Below are 18,271 nucleotides of genomic sequence, written 5' to 3' on the forward strand. Positions count from 1 at the left end.
GTTTCACCTTGTTTAAATTTCTGTTATATGTATGTGGATGAGCTCAAGACATGTTGTGGTAAAAAACTGCTAAAAGTTCAGTAAATCTTCAATCGGAATTATAGGCCCGTCACAATGGGTACGTTGTTGTCATTGCAGCAACGAATTTGACTGGCAGCAATAGATAGACTATCTGAATATAGATAAAATAGGAAATGTGTATTTGAGTTGAAGGCGCCACATACCTGCTATGGCGCAAATTTTATCGACTGTGTTTTTTATTATATCAAATGAAATGCAGAAAATAAATGAAATTTAAATTAATTGGGTGAATTCAAATGCGCTCTTTATCTTTTCGGTAAGAGCTTGAATGAGTAGAGAAAAGGCTAGGCCTAACCAAGTCGTCCTGAAAGCAATGGTCGCACTCATTTTCTCCGACTACCATAAATTCTATTGAAACTCTCTTTCGCTTCAAAAGGCATTAATTTTATAATATATGACACAATCAACATAAACCTGTTTATACACAACAATATATAATATTTGCTTTCACAACAATCACATCCGTTTTTTTTTCCTAATATGCGGTAAGACGTTCATTGTGGCACCACGGTACGTTTTGCACGTCACATCAGTCAAATGCGTTGCCGTAAAGGACCCATTTGTGATAGCCTTATTAGACAATTTGGCCCTGGTTCTTGCAGTGTTTAAGTCGCTGTCATTTAATACCAATAAATTATCGCTCTATCTCAGCAAGAAAGCAAAATTTATTCCCACGCATTACAAACTTTCTGAATCTCTACTTAGCTACTTTATTGAAATGAAAGACTTTGGCGTCTACTTAATTCTGAAGAGGGGTGTTTCTCTATATGTATGTAGCACAATTGCAAAAAATAAAAAAAGAAATACAAAAATCCTATACCTAAATCTGCATATTTTACAGATATTGTAAGTATATTTTCGCTTGCATTTTGTTGCTGTGTCATTGCACGGATTGGAAAACTTTGGAAGTCGTGCCATGCGTGCACTTTCCCGTCGTGAGTGTAGCATAGGGGCAATAGGGGAGAGCATTCGTATACTTGCAAGGGAGTAAACCGATAATAATTGAATTATATACCCAAGCTGCTATATATATATATTATATAATTGACGCGTACACCCTTTTGGTGTGTTTGGCCGAAGCTCCTCCTCCTATTTGTGATGTGCGTCTTGATGTTGTTCCACAAATGGAGGGCCTACAGTTTCAAGCCGATTCCGAACGGCAGATATTTTTATGAGGAGCTTTTTCATGGCAGAAATACACTCGGAGGTTTGCCATTGCCTGCCTAGGGGCGACCGCTATTAGAAAAAACTTTTCCTGCATTTTGGTCTTTCACCGAGATTCGAACCAACGTTCTCTATCAAGCTGCTATACTGAGATGAAATAGAGGCAAACACTTATATAAATAAGTGTTTTTTTTTTGTAGATCATTGTCAGGCATCTTCATTGATTCTGAGTAAAAATCTTAAATCCACAATCGAGCTTGAGTTCCACGTCTGAAATGGTTGATGATGTGCCTTCGCGCAGGACGTTTTTGTTGTGAGAACTTTTAATATTTTTCTGTGTTAAGATTTTGCTGTTGGTTTAAATAATGAAAAATGAAGTATTTTAAGGGTTCTTTAGATTAAAAATATTCTCTCTCAGAAATTAGAATTTATAATTCAATACAGCTGCATGCTGAGTTCATTATTTTTATTCGTATGCGTCAATTGAATTTGGTGAAGATTCAACTATGTAGTACCTGGGTTGTGTATGCTGTTGTATTAGTTGTTGTCATTGGTCTTGTGTTTAAAGGTCAACACGACAAGAAGTTAAATTAAAGAAAATATTTACTGCCTTAATACCGTCATACGTGGGTACACGGGCACATTTCAGGTTACCAATAAATATTATTGTTTGGCAAAACTTAAAAAAAAATTTAGAATAAACAGCAAATAAAGAAAAACGCAGATAACTGCTGTGCAAATATAGTGAAAAAAACAAGCTATTATTAGTATTGTGCTATTGCTACTCTACACATGTACAATACATATACTATTTTTTAAATTTATATTTTAAAAGCGATTCAAACGGTAGGGCGTTAACTCGCAAATAGTGAACATAATAAGTCATGCTTATCGAAAATTAGCAGAAAATAAGGGCCATGGTAACGAGGCTGCAGACTACGCCACAAACTCAGTACGCAGCATATTTAGAAATCCCACATAGGACAACATAAATTTTTAGTTAACAGTTCCATCAAAACAGCCCGGGTACCTATTTGAAACCTGAATGATCATGATCTCTCAAATATTTACTTTCTTTATACTACACATACATTTACAATTTTGTAGAGCTACCAGGGCTGTTATTGTTCATAAATTATATTAACTTGTTTATTAAATTCTGTTAATGAATAAAAAATAAAATTTTTGTTTTCGTCGAATCCATTGTATAAGCCTCGAGTTATTGTGAAACATGATTTGAAAATTCATTCGAATTTTTACGACTATCGGGTTCATTTCATCGAATGATCCGAATTGTTACGCCGGTAGCACTACAGAGGCGATTTATGCTGCCGTCGTAGTTGTTGTTGTCGTGGTAGTTCACTAGGCCCACTAGGCGCACTGGCAGCTATAGTAACCGGTCGTCATCGTTTAACTCATCTAACGCTAGGCCCAGGAAACGTGCTGTTTCGACGGGTTGAATCCACAGGGAGCGGGGTGTTAGGTGAGTGGGTCGCATGACAATCGGTTCTAGATGCCGTAATGACGTGAGTTTTTCCCGACCAAGAGCTGCCGCCGCAGCAAACTAGAGCTGTCTAGTGCGCTGAAACTCACATCTGATGCCGTGGTCAAATAGCTTGATGCGTTACTACCACTTGGTAGTGTCCGAGTTCCGAACCAGCTGTGTGCATGAAATACCAAAATGATTTTTCGAATATTGGTCGCCCCCGGCAGTTAATGCTGAACCTCCGGGCCCTAAAAGAACCATCTGCCGTTCGAAGTCGGAGTTGTACTCCATTTGTAGAACAACGTTAAGACGCGCACCACACATTGGAGGAGGAGCTCGACCAAACAAGCAACAAATGATGTAAGCGTCAGTATGGTAGCAAGTGCCACTATTAAAAAAAATTGATTTTTATGAAATTCGAATGAAATGGATTCGGTAAATTCTTTAGGCGTTTAGTTGGCAAAACTTATTAAGATGAGTGCATTAAAAAAAAAAACTGTTTTTGTCAGCTATTCCGAGCAGTGGCAAGAATGCAAGCATTAAATAAAGACGAAGCAGAAACTTGGAAATTAAAGGAAATTGTTTTAAAAACTTGTTTTAAAGTCTTAAAATATTAATATACTTACTTCTGATTACATGTTAGTAAATTTTATATTGACAGGTTTTGCTTAGATCGCTGTGGTGGAAATTCTACTGTACAAATCTATAAACTTGTTTTTCTTTAACAAACTGTGTGGAGGTCTCAGTAAAAATAAGTTATCATGACCTTGATGATGTACACATGAAACGTCATTATGGCGATGACTCCAGTGAAGTAAAAAATAATCAACTATTATGAACAACATTATAATATGTATGTGCATATGTATGTATGCATATAGAAGAAATATATTCGAATTATTATTAGCTTTACCAGAATGGTATTTGATTATATACACGAGCTTAAAAATACGTAAATACGCCGTAAAAACGTAATTTCGAGCGCTTCAAAAACATTCTGCAAATATGTATCTAAAAAATAAATAGATGTAAATAATAGAAAAAATAATAATGCTATTTTTAGTGAAAAAAATATTATTTTTCTTCTTCTTAGCTGAAGAAGAAGCATGTGCTTAAGTATGGTTGTGAACTATGCACGCTGAAAGCTAACGAGAAAAAACAGCTAATGTACTTTGCTCCGAGTGCTCCGAAAGATCTATGGTCCGCTTAGACTGGCAGATGGCACTTATCGCATTTGGCACAATGCCGAACTGGAAGATATAGTTAAGAAAGAAACTAGACTTATTAAGTCTAGACTAAGACTTATTAAGTCTTAACGACTTAGAAGGCTGGGATATGTGGCTAGAATGCCAAGGGAGCGATCAACGAGAAAGGCACTAGATCTTCGCCCAATTGGAGATAGAAAAAGGGGACGCCCGAGGAAAAGGTGGCTAGAAGATGTGGAAGCTGATCTTAGGAAAATGCGCGTGCAATGTAGGAGGGAAGTGGCTGTAAATCGAGATCGATGGCAAGAAGCTGTGAAGGAAGCAAAGGTTCACCAAAAAGTACAAAAACACTGGCAAAAGTAAAGTATTACAAATTTAGAGCGGATTTACTTACGTAAATACGTAAGCACAGAATCAAAGATGCAAATTTAGCTTAAATATTTTTGTTACAATAAATAAGAAAATATTTGCATAAATTTACAAAAAGAAATGATTGTCTGTTATCGCGGAAAATGCGCATTCTTTAACTTGGAAAAGGGTTTTTTTACATCTACGCTGGTAATAGGCGCGAATTTAAAGACAAAATTTCAGTCACTGTATATTTGATGAATAGAATTAATGGATTTATTTTGGCTTACAATGCAGATTTTGAATACAGCAAATACTGTATTAAAAAAAAAAAAGATTTAAGTTTGTCATAGGTGTAAGATTTACAGCGTAATGATATTGTATGATAGTTTCAAAATTGATTTTGGCAAAAAGTTATAGTCACTGTAAATAAATAAAAGTTGACTAAAAAGTTCAGTGTTGCGCAACAAATCCGAAGCTACTTTAAAAATCTACAGATACTCAAAGGGTTGGTGTCGAAATTCTGTATGCACAAAATTCTGCTTTTTTAAAATTCTGCTTTTTTAAAATTCTGCTTTCTAAAATTCTGCTTTCAAAATTTTGTATTACAAAATTCTGTATTAAAATATAATGTTAACAATGTTAAAGAGGTAATGTAATTATTTAATTTATTATTATTATTTTTTATTATTATTCGAGATATTAAATAAAAAAAAATAATAATAATAATTTTTTCTTCAGTTTCGATAGAATCCACAGTATTTTTGCGCAGAACTCTTTTTCGCGTGGGCGGCCTTCGGCCGCGCTTCAAAAAAATAACCCTCATCAGTCCAACTCCGGCTACGTAATCCACCGTATTTTTGCGTAGAATTCCTTTTCGCGTGGGCGGCCTTCGGCCGCACTTCAAAAAAATAATCCTCATCAGTCCAACTCCGGCTACGCAATCCACAGTATTTTTGCGTAGAACTCCTTTCCGTGTTAAAACCATTGAGGCCTTCCAGCCTTTTTTTTATTCAATATCTCGAAAACTAAGCGAGATATCAAAAAATTTTACTCCTTCATTTCGTTTTCTTTTGTCGAGTTCTATAAGAATCCGCCATAAGATTGCGGCGCCACGGAAACAGCAGAATCCCCTCGTACATATGTACATACCTACATTAATTATAGTTGATAACAGTTATACATTGGTATGTACATATGTTTGCAATCAAATATTACCTGGATATGAGAACTTTGACTCTCTTCTTGTATGACGAAAATCACAAAACTTGAATAAAGCAGAATTTTTCGCAATAAACATGCAGAATTTTGAAAAAGCAGAATTTTAGAAAGCAGAATTTTAAAAAGCAGAATTTTAAAAAAGCAGAATTTTTTTGCAATTTACAGAATTTTGTCAACCAGAATTTTGTAATACAGAATAATGATACGCTCCCTACTCAAAGAGGAAGAGCAAGGCCTCCTCTGCGTTGGAAAGATCAGGTGGAGAAGAACTTGGCTTTACTTGGGGTGTCCAACTGGTACGCTTTGTTAAAGATGAAGAAATCTTCACTATTAAAAGAATGAATGATCTGACTGAGGATCTCGAAGATTAAGTTATGTCGCCCACGTGCTACTCTATTGGGCGTGGGAGAGTGATAGATATGAAGCGGACTCTTAATATTTTATGAATGCTGGCGATTTCAGAAACATTTTTTTTTTTTTCAAATAAAACGGTCAACCAAAGGATGTTGATGTCGTATTTCCTCAAAAATTCGACACAGTCCAAATTATTTTAAGCGAAATATTCTTTTTCTATCGCTTAAACGGATTTTTTAATATACCTATGATGCGGCATACATATGTTCTACTTGATTGTAGCGATAACCCCTTAACCAATTTTGGCCGAGTTTAAAAAAATACTTATTAAAACTTTAAGAAAAAAAATATTGAGTTAGTGCATTAGCACTTATTTCTAATATATGGTAAGCAAAAAAAAAATATTTGTTTGCGAAATACGCTTTAAAAAACATAGACAACACGCTTTATCTGTTTACGATTAACATTTCTAATTTGTGCATATTTTTGGTTGCCCTAATAATAAGTGATTACATCATACACACATACATATATATGCATCTGGGATTGTACGCATGCAGCATCATGAAGTTATATGAAAACGTGACTAAGAGGACGGGAACATTTTTAGAATTCACTTGTGGGGGGATTTGAGAAATTATTGTGGACTGTGGAAACAAGTTAAAATATAGTTGTAACAACGAAAAGTTAGACATCGAAATATTCAATATTTGGTAATAACTAGGTCACAAAGATTCATGGATTTAAACATCTTTTGTGTTTTATTACAATCATTTCATTTTCATTTATTGCCCAAAATCATTTTAACATAGGAGTTTACAAAGTTATGATAAAATTAGATCACACTATACAAGCAATATTGCATGAATATTTGGCTCCAAAAAAACTTTTGCGCGTTGGATCCCACATAATTTGGCAGATGTCATGAAGGCTCTAATAACGAGTTACGAGGCCCCCAGTATGAATTCCGCCAACACTTTCTTTCTGGTTTATTGATTCATTGCATACATACATACGTATGTATACATACATGTGTTCAAACAGTTTCAATTGTTTATCCATATGTGCTTCAAATGACCTGATTTGCAACGCGCCTTTCATATTATGTACGAGTATGGTATATGTAGGTGAATGAATGTTCGACTGATTTTGTTTATGGCTTTGTTGATTTTTCTCAAAACATCATCACAACCGTTGGATTATAAATTCATTTTCTTCTTTACACTTACTACTGAGCTATTTCATTGTATTTCCCTTCCAATTTTCCTAATGTATTTTACTTAAAAAATCCATTTCACGATTTATGCAGTTTAAATGCAAATACCATGAACAGCAATTTGAAGACATAAAAGTTAAAGAGGTAAGAGCATTTAAAATACCGGGTGGCTGATGAAAGCCGCTACCAAAAAAAAATTGAATAACTTTTTTTCTTTTTAAGTTATCTGTTCCATTTTTGTTTTAATTTGCAGATTGATCTTTAAAATTTATTAAAATGGATAACTGGGACACGCAAACAAGAATTTGTATAGTCCGCCGCTATCACGCACTGGAGTCCGTAGTTTTGGTACAGAGAGAGTACAGGCGGATGTTTGGCGGCGATCCCCCGAGCAGATGGACCATAATGAGACTGGTGAATAATTTTGCTGAGCAAGGAACAGTCGCAAGAAGGCCTTATCATCGAAACCCACCAGTTCGGACGGAGGAAACGATCGCTGCTGTAGCTGCAGCTATACAAAGCAATCCAAGGGTTTCAACAAGAAGCTTATCTGCTCAACTTGGTGTCAGCCGACAGTCTTTGCAAACAATAATGCACAAAGATTTAGACTTATTTTCCTACAAAATTCAAATGGTTAACAAACTGAATGCAGCAGACTTGCCGATTCGCTTGGAATTTTGCCAGAAGATCCTGCAAATGGTGGAAGAAGACCAAAACATGTTAAACTGCCTTTTCATGTCTGATGAGGCCCATTTCGATTTAAACGGCAATGTGAACAAACAAAATTGTCGAATATGGAGTACTTCTAACCCACAGATACTCCACGAGACGGAATTGCATCCTCTTCGCGTGACAGTGTGGTGTGCGGTTTCTTCACGCTGTATTGTCGGGCCTTATTTTTTTGAAGAAAATGGTCACACCGTTACGGTTACTGGAGACCGTTATTTGAAAATGCTGAAAGAATTTTTCTATCCAGAACTACGCCGAAAGAGAATTCCTTTCAACTCTGTGTGGTTTCAACAAGATGGGGCAACGTCTCACATAGCCCAGACTGTTATGACAGAGTTGCGACGAAAATTTCCCAATAAACTGATTTCAAGAAACTCCGAATTTCGTTGGCCCCCCAGGTCGCCTGACCTTACTGCACCTGACTTTTTCTTGTGGGGTTTATGTAAACAAGAAGTTTATAAAACAAAGCCAACAAATTTGGATGAACTAAAACAATCCATTCGGGCAACAATTGCGGCTATTCCTGTCGCAACTCTCAAAGCAGCAATGAACAACTTTTTACTAAGATGCCGCTCTTGTGTCAACGAGCATGGGGGGCATTTAAATTCAATTATTTTTAAAACTAGTTAAGCTACATTTAATAAAATTTAATGACCTTCAACTTGAAAAAAAAAAAAAAAATGAATTCCATACACTAAAAAAAAAGTTATTTGAGTTTCTTAATGTAGCAAAACTCATCAGCCACCCTGTAGTTCCATGAAAGAAGACTACCTAATAAATCTAGAAATTTACATACATAAGAATGTTTCTCCATATGTATTGTGCATTGTGCATTACGTAGAGAGGTCTAACAAGTGCAACTTCCGATGGAAATCATTTGAGGGAATTGTATTGTTATCAAAACGGAAAGAACCGAGTTATCAACAAAGATAAGGTTGCGCGAATTACTATTTTAAATATCAACTTCACATATAGAATTCAACATGCGCCATAGTAGTAAGATTCTTAGAAATGATAAAGAACTTTTTCTTCCTAAGCATTCTTTAATTTTTTTATAATTAATCGGCATAACTAAATAAATGGTCACTGTAAATTGGTATACATACCTATATGTATATACTGTAGTTATATCCTATTTATTTATGCTAATGGGTGTACAAAGTTTGGTAACATTTGCTTAAAATGTTTAACATTCAGGCAAAGTGCCATTCAGAAAGCTTACACTTTACCAATTAAGAGGTGTATTAAATATAAACTACCTTCGTTTTATAACTTTATCAAAATTATTTTGACTTAACCCTTTCGCTACTGCTGGGACACTGATATCCCACAGCATGTTCACTTCCCCCTTACACTTGCAATTTTCATAAGAAACTCAACCAAAATGTCACAATCAGTAGCTGCGAACAGTACTTACAATTTACCGTTATCCGCATTCCACACTGTTTCAATCGTTTTTAGTTTTGATCAGTTGTTTGTGAGCAGTCGCTAATATTGCATTAAATTTACGCGTAATTTTGGTGAAATAATACGTATTTTTATAAGAAGTGTTAATTTTTCTAAAGAAAAATATTGCCCTTTTACTGGTAAGTACAAATATATGTTTTAATAAGAGTTTTGTGAAAAATATTCAACGAAAATTAATTTTGGGACGCATGTGTCCCAGCAGGGCTTTATATGGGGACATATATGTCCCAGCAGTACGTTGTACATAATGTATCACACAGCTAATTTTTTTATTTTTGCAACTTCGTAGACAGCAAAAATGTCGAAATTAAATCGCGATCAAATTAGTGCATTACTTTAAGAAGATGATGATGAATCCATGGAATCAGGAACTGATTTTAGTGACGAAAGTGATGATATTTATAGTCCTGAGTTAGATAAAACCACTGGCAATGACGACTCTTCCAGCGATTCAGAGGAGACCGGATTGAGTGACGAGAATGGTGGCATAGACGATCAACCTGCACGAGGTGAGGAAGTCTCAGGCACGGTTATTTGGAGCACACCGAATGAGTCGTTTGTTTCAAGAAAATCGGTTAGTAACCACCGCGAATGCAAAATTGCAGTAAATATTGGGCGCCACTCAACCCTCTACGAAATTTTTCGCAAATTGTTTCCAAGAAGCATATCTTTGTACATTGCCCAAGCAATATATGCCACTCAAGCCAGTGAAACGGGGCATCAAAATGTGGCTTCGCTGCGATTCTTTGACTGGAAACACCTATGACATGAGTATCTTTTGTAGAAAAGAAGGATCTGTCCTTGAAGGGACACTCGGCGAACGAGTTGTGAGTGATCTTGCAGCAACGATTTCTAACCCTGACGTGACACTTTGCTTTGAAGAATGTTCCGAAAATACCAGAAAAATTGCAGCGAGGCGAAGCTATTTTCAAAGTTAATTCGGCGGGTACGAAGTCAAACTAAAACCCTTTAATTAATTTTTTAAGTAACTTTCTTGATTGCAGGTACCATAGCGGTAAAGTGGCAGGACGTCAAAGAGGTAATGCTGCTCAGTAACTGCTACACATCTGAAATGAGCACTATTAGACGCAAAATGAAAGATGGAACTGAGGCAGAGTTTCCATGTCCTGACATCGTAAAGACGTACCGCGCAATAATAGGCGGTGTGGACTTGGCAGATCAAATGTCGGGATTGTATGATATAAACAGAAAATCAAATAAATGGTGGAAAAAAGTATTTTATCGTGGCATGATGATGGCTGCTGTAAACACTTGGGTTATATATTCGGAGCTGAATAGGAAGAAACCTGCCTTCTTACCAGTGCTGGTCGAGATTGCTGAGTCGCTAATTGAAAAAGGAAAGGGATGTACCGCATATAAACGATCCCGTCGGTCTGGAAGATCATCGAATAGGTACAAATCAATGACAAATGTGGGGGATCATTTACCCATAGAGCAGTCTAAAAGACGTCGGTGCGTAGCATGCGCCAATCAAAAAGTCGAGAAAAGAACAAAAATTATTTGCCGCACTTGTAATTTGCCATTCTGTATACAATGTTTCACTTCATCATATTCATAAAATAAATAAAAGTAAAAATCATATGTTATTACCAAAAAAATGTTTCTACTTCTAGGTGTAGTTTGTACCCTGTTGGGACAAATATATCCCATTTTTAAATACTGTTGGGACACATATGTCCCACCTCAAAATACCGTTATCTACATAAGTTACAAGCTTCATCATGTTTCTACGCACATAAAGTACCAATGGGTATCCAAAAACTCAAAAATAAAGTTTGAGCAAATCCCCCCGAAAAGTCGGAGCGAAAGGGTTAACGAATGTCTGCTAATAACCTATAATTATCTTTGTTTAATTTAAAGATTTAATAAACTCGAAACGGCGAACGAAATCGTTGGGAGTTATTTGTTATTTGAGTTTCTTTTAAGTTTATCTTTAATATATATCGGTTCAATATACTCTAGTTGGATATTTTGGCGAGGCTATAAATTTTATTCACAATTACTTACTAGACTATGTATGTACATATACCGTGTATATGTATGCAACTTAAAGGAAGTTGACAACTGACTGGTAATTAAGATAAGCAGCTAATAACTTTTCTCTATGGAAAAGAGTTGCAAAAGCAACAAATGGATATTAAAATTTAACGAAAACTTATATATGTATGTAAATTGCAAAATTTGGGAGAAGAACTTCCATGCATATTAAGTTAATTTAGTTTTTTTTTTCAACAAATTGTGTTTCTCACATGTCACTTATATCCATTGAAATAAAACGTGACTGATACAATACAATACAATAATTTGCTTACTAAAAATAAAATTTACATGTATGTGTTTGTATCGCAAGTGACTTACCTCATAAATTGGTAATTTATCTGAATTCCATTGCGCTATCCGTTCGGAACTCCGATCCACCACTGTGACTTGTATGTCTGGGCACTTGAGCGCCATCACCGCACAAGTTGGGCCACCAACGTAACCAGCACCAATACAACACACTTTCATTACGGTTAATGAATCCATTGCAGTTTACTAAAGTTATTTATCTACTGGATTTAATACAAGTACAAAAATATAAATATGAATTCAAATTCACTTGAACTTTTCGTTTGCTAACAAATTTGTGCGCAAGCAAATGCGAAATATGCTGGATATAATTTATCTTTTTCGTTTTTTGACCCTGACTGGAGTGCTCAATTCATTGGCCGACCATAAATGCGCGCGTATCACGGTAGTTCAACCACTCACACCTTGTTGCTCGTCACAGAATAAAATAATTAATAACGAACATTTTTTATTTATGGACTTAACAATTTGCTTTGTGCAGGCGTTTCTAAGTTCTTATCTTAAAATTTTACTTTACGCTAAATTTGACAGCCATCAACGACCGGCTCTCTCTTTAAGGGCAGTGACTTATCTCTTCATACATGCCCAGGGTCGCAATCAAGGTGAATCAACACAAGATGGTTGTTGTAAATCAGCTGATTTGTTTCGTTTTTTCTTGCGATTTGTTGGTTTGCACGACAAAGTACCCTGCTTCTTTATTTTTCCCTTGCTTGTTTGTCTACATGTTCATTGAAATTTAGACATTCAATTCATCAAATTGCTAGAACGGAGTATATGTAAATATTGTTGCTTCACCGAAGTCACCTTCTATGAATTCGCTTTTGCCGCAATAAAAGTTTGGTAAATCTACAGTTGCCACGTGTTTAAAAAAAATTTTACGAATTAATTAAAAAAAGAAGCCAGAAAGTTTAAAAGTCAGTTGTCTTATTATTTTATTAAAAACCAAACTATAAAAAAACTTTTTACGCGTCTCTGGGGCTTCAACAAATTTTTGCAAACTACAAGTTTCTGTATATTGCATGGATCTATTTTTCATACACATTTACCATATATCACAGTTTATGTAAAAATTATATTTTCTTATATTGAACGATATTTAAACTCATTGAAATAACGGTCTTCATAGCTAAAGCTTTGTTGTTGCACTGCTGCTATGAAAATTTGTTTAACAAATAGTAATAATAATAATAAACTAATTTTGAGGAGAATTTAATTATTTAAAAAAAAAATTTAATTATTTATTGTTCGGGTTTAAGAATAAAAAAAAAATAAATAATTGGCGCGTACACTTCTGTTAGGTGTTTGGCCGAGCTCCTCCTCCTATTTGTGGTGTGCGTCTTGATGTTGTTCCACAAATGGAGGGACCTACAGTTTCAAGCCGACTCCGAACGGCAGATATTTTTATGAGGAGCTTTTTCATGGCAGAAATACACTCGGAGGTTTGCCATTGCCTGCCGAGGGGCGATCGCTATTAGAAAAATGTTTTTATTGATTTTGCCTTCACCGAGATTCGAACCAACGACCTCTCTGTGAATTCCGAATGGCAATCACGCACCAACCCATTCGGCTACGGCGGCCGCCTGGGTCCGTCGGGTTTAAGAATACATACCTTATTTAGAAAAATCATGAACATACATGCATACATATATGATTGGAGTTTTGACCGAGTTTGCCTCGCCCAACGAACGGTAGATAGTTATATTAAGATGCTTTTTTGTGGTAGACTCTAGGCCGTAGGCTTGCCATATTCTACCATAGAGATAATCAAATACAATACTTGCTGGTGGTTTATCCCGCGCAAATCCACTTCACTTGCGGCTAGGTTTAGCCTTGATCTAAGCTTTTAAATAAATATATTAACGGAAGATAATTTGTTTCTTATTTAAATAATTTCTCATCTTAGGCTAGATTGAGGTGGCCTCTAAACCATACACATTAGGGCCAAAACTAGAGCTCTGTGGTAAAGCGACCCCTCCCTTTGCTTAGCAACTATTGTACATACAGCTGTTGTCAGTTAATTAGAAACGCTCTCTTTTGATAAACGCTTGATGAGCATAATATTAAACTGTTTAAATTTACCGTTATTTTTTCTCTTAAAATCATTTGCATTGCTTTTGTTACTCTATTTACTACCCAATGCGCCTAGTTTTGTAGTTGTGTAATTGAAGTACCGTTAATATTATCCAACGCAGTGCATGGGTTACTTAGTAAATAAACTGAGACGACTAATTAGAAACAGTTGTTCAATGGAAGCATATTCGGCAAGTTGTGTTATTTTAATAGAAATATAATCGACTTTTTGGTGTGTATATATTTTAAGCAGCAGCTGTACACCTGCCCTGCGCAGTTCCATTTTCGACCTTCGTAAAGCTGGAAAGTCGTACAGTGAAATTTCTAAACAAGTCAAATGCCCAAAAAAATGGCTTTTAACGCCTTAAAGCATATCCAACTTTCTAAGACTGTTGACAATGTTCCACGTAAGAAAAGGCCCCGGAAAACTTCAGCAGAAATTGACCGCAAGATAGCAATCATCTCCAAAAGAGACCCAAAAAAGACTTTCACTGACATCCAACGGGAAATTCAGGATCAATATAATTTCGAAATATCCAAGAGGACAACTGCTCGGCGTCTGGTCGAATCTGCACTGCATGGCAGAGCAGCACGCAAGAAGCCCCTTCTAACCAAGATACAAAGGAGACGGCGAGTAGTCTTTGCGAGATCCCATTGGTCATGGACTCCAAATCAATGGAAATATATCGTTTGGAGCGATGAAACCAAGATAAATCGCATAGGCCCTGATGATAGAAGGTATGTTCGACGGCCAATCAACCAAGAATTCAATCCTCGCTACGTTTCACGGGTAGTGAAGCATTGTGGAGGATCAATCATGGTGTGGGGATGTTTCTGGTGGAATGGTGTTGGCCCAATCCGTAGGATTGATGGAATTTTAAATAAGGAGAAATACGTCGATATACTAAAAAATGTAATGTTGCCGTGGGTTGAGGAAAATTTGCCTGTTATATGGAAATTTCAACAGGATAATGATCCAAAGCACACGGCAAAGTTGACGAAATAGTTTTTCGACGAAAATTCCATCAATGTTTTGGAATGGCCATCATCCAGTCCGGACTTAAGCCCAATAGAGCATCTCTGGGGTGACGTTAAAAAAGCCGTGAGTGCCAAAAATATCCCAAATATGGATGTCCTTTTTGCCGAAGTAAAAACGGCATGGCAACCAATACCTGTGGCGCGCTGTCAGAATCTCATTACATCAATGCGCAATCGATGTGAGGCAGTGTTGAAGCAAAAGGGTTATGGAACCAAATACTAACATAATCTTTATGTTGATCTGATAATAATAGGACTATGAATAAGTTCCTTACGGTTTTACAACAGATGGCGTAACTTGATTATTATTCCATCGATCCACATTTCCAAACATTCATTGGAGAGCTACTGTCGTAAGGCACAAACGTCAGTATAAGTTTTTTATTTGAAGCGTAAACAACAATATTTTTACCACACTTGAAAATGTCGAATTTCGTGCCAAATAATGTGTTTTTGCGGGGAATTCTTCTTCATTATTTTAATATGAAGAAAAAAGCAGCCGAAAGTCATCGTATCTTGGTGGAAGTTTATGGTGAGCATGCTCTAGCTGAGCGAACGTGCCAGAAGTGGTTTGCACGCTTTAAAAGTGGTGATTTTGGCTTGGAAGACGAAGAACGCGAGGGTGCGCCGCCAAAGTTCATGGATACCGAATTGGAGGAATTGCTCGATCAAGATCCGGCTCAAACGCAAGAAGAGGTTGCAAAAACTTTGGGAGTTGATCAATCAACCATTTCCAAACGTTTAAAAGCCATGGGAATGATCCGAAAGGTAGGCCATTGGGTGCCGTATGAATTGAAGCCAAGAGACGTTGAACGCCGTTTTATGGCATGCGAACAACTGCTTCAACGGCACAAAAGAAAGGGTTTTTTGCATCGAATTGTGACTGGCGATGAAAAGTGGGTCCATTACGACAATCCAAAACGTCGGGCAACGTATGGATACCCTGGCCATGCTTCAACATCGACGTCGGCGCAGAATATTCATGGCCTGAAGGTTATGCTGTGTATCTGGTGGGACCAGCTGGGTGTTGTGTATTATGAGCTACTGAAACCGAATGAAACGATTACGGGGGATGTCTACCGACGACAATTGATGCGTTTGAGCCGAGCACTGCGAGAAAAACGGCCGCAATACGCCGATAGACACGACAAAGTTATTTTGCAACATGACAATGCTCGGCCACATGTTGCACAAGTGGTCAAAACATACTTAGAAACGCTCAAATGGGATGTCCTACCCCACCCGCTGTATAGTCCAGACCTTGCGCCATCCGATTACTATCTCTTCCGATCGATGCAACATGGCCTGGCTGACCAGCACTTCCGTAATTACGATGAAGTCAAAAAATGGATCGATTCGTGGATTGCGGCAAAACCGACCGAATTTTTCACAAAGGGAATCCGTGAATTGCCAGAAAGATGGGAAAAAGTAGTAGCAAGCGATGGACAATACTTTGAATATTAAATTTGTAACCATTTTACGTCAATAAAGTTTCAAATTTCGAAAAAAAACCGCACGAACTTAACCATAGTCCTATTACATTACTGTTTCTAATTAGTTGCCCTATCCAAATCGTGCATTTCACATGCTTTAAAAAAATATATATATATTTAATAAAGAATTGGGATTAAATTGTTTTCCACTAGTTTTTAAGTTTATCATATGTTTAAATAAAATTGGCAAAAAGTTATGAAAATACGTGTTTAAAAGGAAAATGGAAAATTTATTTTGAATGAGTGTCGTTTCTAATTAGCTGTCAACAGCTGTATGTTACAAACATATCTACATATACATACAGTGAGCCAAAAAAGTTTAAGTACACCTGAAATTTTAGAAAATTATCAATAAAAACTCTATCATACAATCTAAAAATAAAATTTATTTTTCGAAATAGATATATTTAAAGGTTAACGAACACAAAATAAGCTTTTTCATGGGTTACGAACTTAAAACATAGAAATAGCTATACAAAAATGAAAAAAGTCCTGAGCGCACGTCGAATAAGTTTTCGTACACTTAACCGAAAATATTAAAAACATTTCAAAATTCTTATAGGTTAAGTGTTATTAGTATTTCGTTGGCCCTCCCCCGGCATCGATAACTGCTTGTAAGCGCCGCCGCATGCTCTTCACTAAGTTTCCGGTATCATTTTGGGTTATTTTCATCCACTCAGTCGATAAAGCCTTCTTTAGGGATTCCTTCGAAGTAATTGTGTGTTTACGTATTCGTTTTTCGAGCAGATCCCAGATGTGCTCCATAGGATTTAGATCCGGGGACTGCGGAGGTGTATGTAGTTGCTTGCAGTTATATAGAAGCCACTCTCTGACCAAATATGACGTATATTTCGGGTCATTGTCTCGTTGAAACAAGAACCCATTTTTTTCAAACCCCAATTGTGTCGCACTTGTCTCAAGATTTTCTCTCATGATTTTTAGGTAGAGGTGCTTATCCATTACATTGTCAACAAACACAAGCTTTCCAACACCAGCCTCTGTCATACAGCCCCAAACCATAATGTTACCGCCACCGTGTTTCACTGTGGGTACCAAATTTTTCACTTTCATCTGCTCATTTGGTTTTCTCCAAACTTTTACGGCTCCATCTGGACCAAACAAATTATATTTAGACTCATCACTAAAAATTACGTTGCTCCAAAATGATTCGGGCTTGTTCAAATAGTCTTTAGCGAAGGCAATCCTCTTTTTTTTATTTACTTTATATATAAAAGGCTTTTTACGCGGTGTTCGACCATTGTACCCAGCCTTATGGAGTACATTTCGAACAGTTTGTGGGTGGACGCTTATTCCAACGCTTTGCTGCACCTCTTCCTGTATTTCCACAGCAGATTTTCTGGGATTAGACCTTATTGAATCTAAGATTCGGCGCTCGTCTCTCTGTGAGAGTTTTTTTGGCCGGCCGGATCGCGGCTTTGGCCGAATATTTCCAGAGTTTATATAAGAATTAATTACTCCTTGCACGCTGGAATGTGATTTACCGATAATTTTGCCGATTTCACGCAAAGATTTTTTTTCTAAATATAATTTTATAATCACTTTACGCAAATCGACTGATATTTCACACCCGCGACCCATCATATACGTTAACTGCCACCATAAACACAAAACTATTAATAGTTATACATACCATTTGCATCAATATACTATCAACTTTGATCATTTAAGCGATAATAAGAAATAACGGAGAAAAACCGTAAGTTTTGGAAAAAGAAACAACGAAAAAATAACAACGTACGTAAACTTTTTTTGGCTGTTTTAGCTCTCTCTCTCCCCTTTACGACAATTATTCTTCAACTCACAACAGTGAGAGAGGTGAAAGGAGTGAAACTAAGTTAATAATATTCTCTTTTTACACTACATCCCAAAAGTTTATGTTTATACAATATTTAAAAATAAAAATTATTTTAGTAAATTTTTGAACAAAACTTAAGTGTACTTAAACTTTTTTGACTCACTGTATGTACATATGTAGCAAAACAGCCCCTTAGATTGTATGCCCCTTAGA

The 18,271-nt window shown here is 36.4% G+C and overlaps 1 protein-coding gene across 1 annotated transcript in view; it reads right to left on the bottom strand.

The window, feature by feature from the left end:
* LOC129240792 (UDP-glucose 6-dehydrogenase) overlaps positions 1–12,216 on the bottom strand; it is a 35,787-nt gene extending 23,571 nt beyond the window's left edge. Inside the window, exon 1 of the mRNA XM_054876783.1 lies at positions 11,651–12,216. Coding sequence (XP_054732758.1) covers positions 11,651–11,818 — 168 coding nt within the window. The 5' untranslated portion in view covers positions 11,819–12,216. The remainder of the gene's footprint in view (positions 1–11,650) is intronic.
* Between the last annotated feature and the right edge of the window lie 6,055 nt (positions 12,217–18,271).

Source organism: Anastrepha obliqua, chromosome 3 (genome assembly GCF_027943255.1).
Source record: "Anastrepha obliqua isolate idAnaObli1 chromosome 3, idAnaObli1_1.0, whole genome shotgun sequence".
Classification (NCBI taxonomy): Eukaryota; Metazoa; Arthropoda; class Insecta; order Diptera; family Tephritidae; genus Anastrepha; species Anastrepha obliqua.